Source organism: Rhinolophus sinicus, linkage group LG07 (genome assembly GCF_036562045.2).
Source record: "Rhinolophus sinicus isolate RSC01 linkage group LG07, ASM3656204v1, whole genome shotgun sequence".
Taxonomy (NCBI): Eukaryota; Metazoa; Chordata; class Mammalia; order Chiroptera; family Rhinolophidae; genus Rhinolophus; species Rhinolophus sinicus.
This window is the reverse complement of record NC_133757.1, coordinates 4,389,288-4,400,681: the sequence shown is the minus strand read 5'-3', so window position 1 is coordinate 4,400,681 and position 11,394 is coordinate 4,389,288. Positions and strand designations below refer to the sequence as shown.

The 11,394-nt window shown below is 53.6% G+C and overlaps 1 protein-coding gene across 2 annotated transcripts in view; it reads left to right on the top strand.

Moving 5' to 3' along the window:
• Nucleotides 1-9,873: 9,873 nt before the first annotated feature.
• The window catches only part of DOCK1 (dedicator of cytokinesis 1), a 444,845-nt gene continuing 443,324 nt past the window's right edge, over nucleotides 9,874-11,394 (top strand). For both annotated transcript variants that reach the window (XM_019728239.2, XM_019728238.2), the window contains exon 1: nucleotides 9,874-10,059. In XM_019728239.2, coding sequence (XP_019583798.2) covers nucleotides 10,014-10,059 — 46 coding nt within the window. In that variant the 5' untranslated portion in view covers nucleotides 9,874-10,013. The remainder of the gene's footprint in view (nucleotides 10,060-11,394) is intronic.

Sequence of the window (11,394 nt, the reverse complement as noted above, 5' to 3'; positions counted from 1 at the left end):
CTGTAATAGTGGACAGCGATGCACGTGCGAGTGATAAAAATCCATTTTAAAGGCACAGAAAAGTTATTACTGTAAAAATCAGGGCAATGGTTGCTTATGGGGCCAGAGGAGGGGTCGTGGCTGGAACAGGCGCTTGTGATCTGGAAGGGGCTTCCAGGTGGCTGGCCAAGTCCTGTTTCTTATCCCGACAGTGATTGCCCTGAAATAATTCACTAAGCCATGCATTTGATATGTGGAGTTTTCTGTATTTGTGATTTTACAATAAAAAGATTTTTAAAAGCAAAAGCAAAGGTCTACCCCCCACCCCCAAGACAATTTCCTTTCGGAAAGCTGAAACCTGCTTTGTCTCATGGTCTTGTCTACACATTATGAAAACTATTTTCATACAACAAAGATGTGTTTAAAACCTCTCTAGGAACTTTTATCTAGTGTCAAAACGAACACAAAATTGTCCCCTTGCTTAGTTTCCCGAGGCTCTGAGTTGCAGAAGAGAAATCCACCCACGACTCCTGTTTTGAGTCACGTTTCTTCACCAGAACCAAACCTACTTTTCTATCATCTGCTTGAGAGGAACAGAGAGAGAGTCTGAGATTCTGTCACTTCCTTAGAAAAGGAAAGCCCGGCGTGGTCACTTCAGGTCATCCATGCCAGTTTGGCCTTGAGCTGGGCAAGGGCTCCCTGCCTCTACCTAGCGAGTGGCTGTGAGTGGGTCTGAGCTCGGGCTGTGCTCCGGAGACGCCCTCCTCAGCCCAGCTTCCTCCCATTCCCCCTAGGCTGGCTCCTGGGGAAAGAGGGAAGAAACAAAATGGAGTCAGTATGGTCAAGCGACTAAAACTGAAATCAGAGAGAGCTGAAACGAGCAACTGATTTCTTTAGCCTGAGAACTTAATCTTCTGAACTTCTCAGCTGTGCATCAGTGCCTGGGTGTACATAAATCCTAGATAACCCTCTGAAGAATCAAGGCAAAACTGTTCCATTGCCCAGACCACCAGACATCTGGGAGATTACCATCTCGGACCAACCCAGAGGCTAAGAATGCAGGGCTGCGAATCTCAGGAATGTGTTTGTTGCTGTAGAGCTCTCTCCGTGTCCTTTCCTTCCCAACACTCTGGGTGTTGCCGGGTGGTGTGTAAAGTACTGCAAGTCGCTGAAGACCCTCGAATAAAACCTTGTCGTTTAATTCTAGTGAAGCCTCCTCAGTCGACAATACTTCCATTAGCACTTTGGTTTTGAGCTTCCAGAGGCAAGGCGATCCCAAACACAGCCACCAGGGCCCTGTAGGCATTTGGGGCTTGAACTTTGAACCCCACTACTGAAGTGAAAAGCATCCCCGTTCAGCGCTCCAAGAAAAGGAAGCCAGCCCAACATGAAAGCTTGCCCTTTTGAAGTCCACACCCCTTTCTGCATTTGTACTGAACTACACTATTCGAGGTGGACACTGGTGGTGGCTGCCCAGGTAACCCGACCGGCCAGTGCGGCCTTTCCCCAGCTGCTGTGAGTGTGGGCATGAACTGAAAAAATTACAAGAATATCTAACGTTCTTTCCAGAAAATGGACCTATACCTTTAGGATGTACCTCAAAAAGCCTGGGGTGCTGGGTGCCAGGAGCCCCTGACAGTGGGAACAACCTGCGCTTCCAGCACCCGCAACCCCCAGGCCCCAGAAGAGCCCTCATGAGTGATAACACGTAAATATACTATATACTATTAGTGTATGTAAGTATGCACTAATACACTCATATACATAAATGATAAGAATAAATAACTTTAAGGCCTGGCTTCTGCCCTGGGTGTGTGTGTGGGGGGTGCCTGTCGGGTTGCTGTGTCGGTGCTGGGGGTCCCCTTCCCAGTCTGGTGGTCGGCCCTTCTCTACCTGATCTACAAACGCCTTCCCTTCCCCTCCAATCCAGCACAACGGCTTTCTAGCCCAAGTCTTACCACTATGCCATCCCCTGAGAGAACTCTCCACGGCTCTGCCTGCCCATGATGCGAACCCCATGGCTCAGTGTGGCCCCCAAGCTCCTTCTGGGAGCACGCTCCCACCCTGCCCCCACCCCAAATGTTCTTGCTGGGACCTGAATGTCTGTGCTCCCCCAAATCCACAGGTTAAATCCTAATGCCTAATGGGATGCTATTAGGAGGTGGGCCCTCTGGGGCTTAGGGCAGAGTCCTCATGAATGGGAATAGTGCCCTATAAGGGAGACCCCAGAGAGCTCCCTCGACCTCTCTGCCAAGTGAAGACAGATGGTGCTATGAACCAAGAAGTGGGCCCTCACCCTACAAGTCTGCAGGTGCCCAGATCTCGGACCTGCAGCCTCCAGAATGAGGAGAAATGTCTGTTAGAGCGGCAGGCATAGATAGACGAGGCCAGCTCCCCTCTGGGGAATGCCACATTGTGGGTTTTGTAGTGAACACACACACGCACTCATGTGTGTGTGCACACTGGCCCCAGGCTTCCCGCTGCCCACATGCCCTGTTGTGCCCTCTGCTGCTATAGCCCTTTCTTCCCCCACCATTCTCACCTCCCTCCCTCACTTGTTACCTCCCTGCCCATTGCTGCTGCAGCCCCGCCACCCGCCAAACGGCAGAACAACGTCCCTGACACCTGCCCTGAGGATTTGCTGTCGAGACCAAACTCCCAGTTGGATACAAGTCTGCGCTCTGACGTTTGCATGACTGGGATCAAACTTGTGCCTTTTACTTTTTAGCTGTGAACTCTGGGCAAGCTACAGAGAATCTTTGGGAGACTGAGTGTCCTCACATGTAAAGTGGAGTGACCACAGCACCTACCTCATGGGTTATCGTGAGGATTAAAGCTGTTAGTGCATTGTGGGCTCATTCTCAGTAAAAATCTGTAAAGCACTTCCCAGAGTCTTCCTCCCTTCCCTCTCCGCTCATTTTCTAGATCCATCTTCCTTTCTTCCAGGTCGGGCTTCCTAGAGCACAGGTGGGACCCTGGGGCCTCAGGGCGTGGCGGTCACAGCCCTCCCCCTCTGGCCCCGCGTCCTGCCCCCACTCTGCACCTTACTCCATAGTCCAGTCTCAGGCACTGAGCACTTTCTGGGAGTGGGGGCACTTCTCACGCTGTTCCTTCTGCCTGGAATGACACGGCACCGTCATGTTTCACGGTCTCCCCCAGACTGTCACGTCTTTGTCTGCTTTCTCTGAATCTTCTTTCTTCCGGAAGGTGTGTGTGTGTGTGTGTGTGTGTGTGTCTGACGTCCCCAGAGCCTGCCCACAGTGGGCCTTTCGCAGGTCTGCACTCACTCAGACTCCTCCTGGGGCTGAGAAGGAACCTCAGGCGAAGGGATCAGATGTGAACCTCAGAAGAGGAAGTGCTGCCTTTGCAGCTGAAGCTTCAGAGGGCAGCAGCCAGACCCTGGAGCAGGGCCAGCCTCCAGTGCCTAACCCACTTCCTGTCCTTTGCTGGGGTGGCTCTGGGTGAGGCCGCATGCCAGCAGGGAATCTCAACAGCCACTGTGCAGGAGGCTGCATGCGGCCAGGGAGGGGCAATTCATCGCAGTTCTGGAGGCTGGAAGTCTGGGACCAGGGTTCCTCCCTGAGGCCTCCTCTGCGCACCTTCTGGCTGTGTCCTCACACGGCTGTGTCCTTGACGCATCTCTGATGTCTCTGTGTGTCCAAATTTCCTCCTCTTATAAGAGCACCAGTCAGATCAGATCAGGGACGCCCTCACGGCCTCATTTCAACTTAATTACCTCTTTAAAGATCCTATTTCCAAATACAGCCACATTCTGAGGTACTGGGGGTTAGGGCTTCACTGTGAATTTTGGGCGGTCACCATTCAGCATATTAGAGGGGGTCCTCAGAGAAGTGGGGAGGGGACAGACAAATCCGGCAGATACCCACTATAATTCCCGACCACCTGTTCACACGGCCAAGAAGCCCTAGACCCCACGCCCAAAGCAGTGAGAGCTTCTAGAACCACAGACAAGAAGGGTCTCATCTGAGTAAGTTTAAGAGGAAGAGGCTGTGAGAATTCCAAGAATTGCCCGAATGGAATGAGGTACCTCAGAGATATGACCAAGCCCACAGTGACAGTAAGAGGACCCGTGTGTAAGCACGGACTCTGCCTTTATGGTCTGTTACTTTCCTCATATTCTCTGTGTTTTCCTCTACCTTTTTGGGTACCTGGGGCATACTGACAACACAGTTTTTAAGGGCTAATTCCATCATCCCTGTCACTTCTGCAACTGTTTCTACTAATGGCTTTGCCCCCGGGCTATGGGTCATGTTTGCCTGCATCTCTGCATACCTCGTCATTTTTGGCTGGATGACAGACACGCTGAACTTAATATATGATTGGGTGCTTGGGTTTACTGTATTTTTATAAATGGCATCACACTTCATTCCAGCATGCTGTTCAGTTACTTGGGCATGGTTTCATTTTCTTAAGCTTGCTTTACAGCTTTGTCATTTACCAGAGCAGCCTTTTTTGGGGGAGAATACAGCCCCACTTCTGGGGTGTGGTCCATTGGAGGGCTCTACCTGTGCCACTCTTCTTTATGGCATCTACCACCCTGGCTGGAGGGAACACTAACTACTGTGTCAGCTCTGGGAATTACCGGGGGCCTGCGACTTCCTGGTGTTCTTTTGGTAGCTGGCCCACCGCTGACCCTTCACAGGTTAGCACTCACCTAGTTTCACTCCACACATGCCCAGGCCAGTATTCAGAGACTCAGGGCAGCCCTTCTGCAGATCTCTGATGATCTCTCTCTGTGGGCAGCCCCTCCTCCTGAGTCTTCTCACCTGCAAGTCCTAGCTTGCAGCTGTGGCTTCTCTGACTTCCAATATCTGTCTCCACTCAGTGAGATACCAGGCTCAGCTGAATTCCCCTTCCTGGGTAGCGGCCCAGACACTGCCTCCAGGAAGCCAGCTGGGCAACCCACAGTAGGGCTCACCTCATTCATTTCCCTTCTTTCAAGGATCACAGTCCTGCAGTGCCTGACGTCTGATATCTGGTAACCATTGTTTCATCTGGAGCCCATACCAGTATTAAGCTCCGCTACCATTCTTTCATCAGATCCTCACGACCCCCTTAGAAGTCAGGCTATTTTAACAGTGAGGAAACGTAGGGCTGCCAGGTAACTTTCCCAGAGTCAGACAGCTGCCAACGTCTTGGCCATGCATCTGGCTGACTCCATGAACACTACCCTGCACTGTCTGAGGCCCCCGAGGCCCAGGGGGGACCCCGAGTGCATCCAGCCTCCAGGTCAAGGTCTTGACCACCTCAGGACTTGCAACCCAGATCCTGGGCTCCTTCACTTTCAGGAGGCCTGCCTACTCCAGAGCTCATTTCCTGGTGTATTCCCCGTGGGAAGGACTGCTTGGTCTGCACTTACGTTCAGTCACACTGGCCCACAAGGCACACAGGCACAGCACGCAGCCTCCTCTACTGAACAACACATTTGCTCTATGGAGCTGGTTGAGGTTTAACAAGCAGGGTCTGCCTTAATAATCTTCACGCAGAACGCTGAGCAGTGCCCCTGGGAGGTGAGGCAGAAGCTGAGCTAGGAGAGTGAAGTCAGTCCTGGCTACAGCTTCTCAAGCTGGTTTTTAAATCTCAAGCCCTGCCTTTCCCTCACTTTGACTTTTCAAACATATACAAAGAAAGTAGAGTGATGAAGCCCTCACTGCCCATCACCTAGACTGAACAATTTTGCTTCACCTTTATTTTTTCTATAGTATTTGTAACTAAGTGACAAACACAGTGACAGTTCACTTCTAAACACTTCAGCATGCATGTCTAAGATACAAGGACTTTTTTTTTGACACAACCACTGTAATACTAACCTAACAACATGAAGCATAATTTAAAAAAATACTTAAAATGCCCTCTTGTCCTTAATATCTTTTAGAGATGGTTTGTTAAAAGGGGTGTCCAATCAAGGACTATGCATTCCATCTGAATGTTCTATTTCTTAAGTTTTTTAAAATCTAGAACAGCTGTTTCCCATCTTCCCATTCTTTTTCAATAATACTGACTTGTTGACGGCCAGTGTCCTGGGGAAGGTCCCACCTTCTAGGTTTATCCGGCTATAGTTCTTGCGGTGTCATTTAACTTATTCCTCAATCCCCTCTATTTCCTGCCAACTAAAAGTTAGGTTGGAAGTCTTGGTTATATACTTTGGTGCTGTGTGACAGTGATACTGTGACCACGTGCCTGGTCATCTAATATGAAGCCAGGATCTGCCACTGGGTCAAAGGGCGGCAACTAGATGGCTCACTGCCAGACAGTGTTCCTCCCCTTTCAGGTGGCAAGCAATCTGGCCACACCCCTTTTCAAAGCGTGCGAAATCCCCATATCCCTGTCCCATTCTCATGTCACCCACTGTAGGAACGTGCCTCCACCACCCACTGCACCTTCTGGTAGCTACACCATCAAGATTTTGCTGAATTTACCTCTTGAGTTTGCATTGTGATTACGGAACATTTTTTTCCAAATTAAAAAATTAAAAATTTTCAAAATTTAAACCTGTAATGTCGATTATACTTTTTTATGTCCCCATCTCAAGATTCTGCCATGTTTTGGGAGGGGTCCCTCGTCTGAACTTTTACTGACGCTTAGGACCGGGCCCCTGGGCGCCCCAGTGTTCTCGGGCAGGTCACACCAGCACGTGTGGCATAGACCCAAGTCCTACACGGAGCCGGGAGGCATGGCTGAGATCTGTGGCCCAGCCACATCAACTCAGGAGTTAAAAAGGCCAACCACCTGCAGAGCTCCTGGAACCGGAGGTGGAGCCAGTCCCCAGCTCATGCCACCATGGGGCAAGGAGCCAGGGCCACAAACTCAATTTAGAGTCGCAAGATGAGACCAGTGCGGGAGTCAGCCAGGAAAGGCTGACGAACCTTCTCAGAGCTGCGGGGACTGTGGCCACATGTAGAGCTTCTCAGCCAAGCTGGGGCCCACATTGTGACAATGGGCCAAAACCTCATTGTGCGAAACACACTCCACGATCTACCTGAAATTTTTTAAGTTCACTTTTAGACATGTATATGACAGTCTTACAAAAGCATACAAATCCCGCACCACACTTATTTATATGTCCATTGGGTAACCTTTATCAGTGGGAAAGTGGCAACTATTCTAGAAAAGGTGAATCATGAGGTTATCAAAGAACCTGGAGGTCGTGTCAGATGAGGACGCCTACCATAGTTACAGTGTCTTACCTGTGCAGCCACATCTTCTGCGGTCCTCAGAAGAGCCTGTGAGGTTGGTATGATGACTCCTCATTTATATACAGCACTATCACAACCCCAAGGCCTGGAAACAGCAGGATGGCCAGAAGCCCAAGGTGAATGGCCACGCAGCTGGCAATGGCGATGCCAGGCCTCCCAGTTTTGCGTGACTCTCAAGCCCTTGGTCTTTCACTGCAACATGCCATCTCCCCCACTGCGGAGGTGTAAGCGCAGAACCGGCTCCAGATGGCCCCGTCCTGTTTCTAAGAAGATATTGCGGTGCTTTCCAGGGACAGCAGGCCCAAACCCACAGGTCCGGCAGCTGAAGCATGCGCAAAAGAGAGAACGCTGACCTCCAGCGGTACCCGGAACCAAAGGCTCATTCGCTCCCCTCCCGCCCCACGGAACCACAGAACCGGAACATAACCGGGACTTGGACACCGTAACCCTTTCAAAAGCGAATCATCTGTTGTCAGGAAGATCCAATCCTGAAGCCTTTTCCGATAAATGGCCACGTTCTGGGTCCTCCAGTGAAAACTTGCCCAGCCTGAGCTTCTGCATGTTTCCCCGAACCCCTGAAACACCTGCCCCAAACCCTGGATCCAAGAGACAGACTTGAGTGGTGCCTCCTGTGAGCTGACTCATCATTAAAAACATCGCACTTTCCCCAAAAGCCCACGTCGTAGTATCAGCTACCACACACCTTGGGCAGGAAACCCTTTTTGGGCAACAGAGCCACACCCGCCGAATTGAAATTGGGCAGAAAAGATGGTAAGTACAATCCAAATTCGTTTTCCAGGTTTTCTTTGGAGAATCTGAGTTCCTAGCAAGGCCTCGAAGGCCCTTCTGCTGCAGGCTCATTTTGTGCCCCTTTCCTGTTGTTCCCTATGCTTCAGCCATATGATTCCTTGAAGGTGTGTGTTTCTCCTACCCCAGGGCCTTTGCATATGCTGTTCCCTCAGCAGTTCACCTCGCTGGTTCCTGCTTCTCCTTAAAGCCAGGGTTGACCTTGTTTCCTCAGGGATGCCCCCTGGCCTAGAGTAGGTCAGGCCACCATGTCCTTTGTCTCGGGGCACTGTGCTTCTCCTGCACAGCATATTCACAGTAGCTTCTCCTTCACCGGGTCAGAATCACCAGGCCATGGTTCAGGCCTGAGCCCCTGAGGTTTCTAATTTCCACAGAGGGTTTTAAGTGTGTGTGATCAGAGCCCAGGCCCTTCCCTCCGTGGCACTTAAGTTCCTTATCAGTAAAACAAGGCCTGTAACTTTCTATGAATCTGCGCTTGATTTATCACCGACTGTCAAGTCCCAGGTTATCCAAGCGACGGCATTCCCTTCAGCACAGTGGTGGCCCACTTGGCCTTTCCCAGGCCACACCGACCCCTCCCCAGCTCTGCCACCTAGCAGCAGCCCTATCCCATGGAGCCTTCCATCCTGTTACCTTCCTTCCTCCAATCCTTGAAGGATCCCAGGCCGACTGCCGTTGTCACTGGTTCTCGGGGGCATGAGAGGAAAAAGGACAGTCAGTTAATATTCTATGAAACCAAATTTAATGGGCTGCCTTCATTCTGAGGCTATTTCCTTTAACCTCTCAGTTCTTTTCTGAAATTAGGGTAAAAATAAATAGGTATGTATGTTGTTTTAAGTTTTTCCTTAGAGAAATCTGAAGCCCCAATTTTTCCTGGTGTGAAAAACATGAAAGTCTGAGAACTTACCTACAAGGGTGAAGACCAAATTCCCAGGAGGCCATGCATGCCCGCCCGAGGCCTGGCCTGAGGCTTCCTTTCCCAGCCAGCATCTCTCCCACTTCCTCTCTTCCCCCACCTCACAGATCTTGAGTCCTACTGAACTAGCAGAAGGTTAACCCAAGGAGGCTGAGGTCTCCTGCTGTAGCTGGGCTTTGCCTGCCTCTCCTTCGGCCTCTTTGGGTAACCACTTATTAAACACTCCAGCCAGGGGCCATGTCCCTGTACAGCACTTCCTGACAAGCACGGAAGCATCTCCTCTCACCCACCTGGGTGTCCTGCCCAAGTACCAAGAGCCAGCCTATCCATCTGTTGTTACCTGACCATCACCTCCCCACCTGCTAACCTGGCTAACTTCGTGATCGTGGCATAGTCTGGCACTGGGTAGGTGCTCAGTTAATGTTTATCAAATGAATGAATGAACCATGTGCTCTGGAAGGCTCCTCCCGGGTTTGCTCCGCTCCAGGACTCTCCACCAATGCGGATCTAGTCGGGGACCTTACATCACCAGGCGCCTGTCTGAGCAAACACCCCAGAGCTGAGCAAACCACACGCTTCCTAAATCCCATAGAATCCCCCCTCCCACCTCCGCCAGGGCGCACCGCTCTCGTGTACGACATCCAGTCTTCAGGAGGACTCACTAAGTCACGGAAACTCCACTGATAATGAAAAGGGGCGGCCCTGCTGGGATGCTCCTCTGGGGGTGTCCGTGAGCCATGAGTGTGGGGGACAGCGTGGGGGTGCGCGATGACAGAGCTGAGTCCCCTGGGAGGGGGAGTGGTACCGAGGTCCCCGGTCAGCAGCGGTCGCGGGGACCCCGGCTGGGTCTGAGCGCGGGGGCGGGAGCGCAGCCCGGCCGTCCCGCCTCTCGCCCGTTCCCGGCCTTTCCCATCCGGCCCGCGACGCTCCGCCCGCCCCGTCCCACATGACACCGCCTCCGCCGCAAACTTTTTCCTCCCCATCCTGTCGCGGCTCGAAAGGAATGGAAAATGGCGGACTAGGCGCGGAGTTTCCTGCCCGACCAGCAGCGGCGGCCGTCCCGGCGGCCTGGGGCGCGGGGCCCGTGCGGCGCCATGACGCGCTGGGTGCCCACCAAGCGGGAGGAGAAATACGGCGTGGGTGAGCAGCGCGCCGCCCTCGTGCCGGGCCTGCCCGGCCACTCGCTCCAACTTCCCCGGGCGCGGCGCTACCGCGCGGCGGGACTCGGCGGGGCGCGGGCGGCGGGCAGGGGCGCCGGGAGCCTGTGGCTGCGACGCGGGCGGCGCGGGCGGGATGCAGAGTGGCTGCCGCGGCCGGGAACAGGCTCTCCGCCCGGTCCACCCTCTCGCGCCTCCCGGGCCGGAGCGCACCCCCTCGCCAGGCACTCCCCACTGGGATCCCGGGCGCACGCTGTCCCCCTGTCCCCGCGAGAGCACGCGCGAGCCGGGCTGGGGACACGCGGGGACGGGGTCAGGTTGTGTCACTTCCCGGGTGGCCCCTCCAACGTCCAGTTCTCGGGCGGGCACCCAGGTGATGAAGCCTTCCAGCCGCCCGGGTTGCCCCTAAATCGTAGGTCCCGTTCTGCCCCTGGCCAAGCCTGCAGTTGTGCTGGGCCCGGCCGGGAAGCCCGGGTCATTGTTTCGCCCGCCTTTCTGCTTTTAGATGAAGTTGTGTTCAGGGTCTCGGGCTCCGGGAGGACAGTTTCAAGTTGCAGTGATCAAAGAGAAGAATTGTGCTCTCCGCCAGTGGGAAGTGGCATGTGCGACCTGGCGGCCTATGGGCTGCCCGCCACTTGGGGGCCCTCCCCTGGACTGTGCGGACCCTGGCAGAGGCACGGCAGAGCGCTCTGGTGTCCCGGGCCCAGGGAGAGCTTGTTGGGGAGGGCGGGACCTGTTTTGGCGGCTCCACTGCTCTTTGTCGTTTCCTGAGGGGAGTAGGGGGTGTCCGGTTGCAAGTTTACATTTCAGACCCCAGTACACATTCCAGAGGCAGACTGTCCTTAGTGGTAGGAGGGACCCCCAGCCCTGCCTGGCCTGCTCTCCTCCTCAGGGCATTTCCGGCATGCCAAGGCCCCTGGGTTCCTGCCTTCTCTGTCTTGCCCACCCCATCTCCAGTCTGGCGGTGCCTGCCTTCCCCACCCTGGGTCTTCCCAGTTGGTTTTCAGCCTCGCTTTTCTCGGATTGGGCAACCCCAAGAACTCTGACCACCAGCCTCAGCCCGGCAGACTCTGCTTGACTTGTAAAGCCTTTTGTGACCTTGGCCTCCCCTCCCTGCCAGGCTGTCCTCCTAGGGGTCTTGACCTCCTGTCTCTGCAGTGCCCTCCCTGCTCCAGGGGTGTCTTGCCCATGCCCACCGCTGGTCTGCTTCCGTCTTGGCCCTCTGACTTTTAAGAAGTCTTGGGGGTGGCTCCAGCCCCCAGGACTCTCTATGACCTGCAGAGTGTGGTGAGCCTGCAGAGATGTCTATGAGGACAGC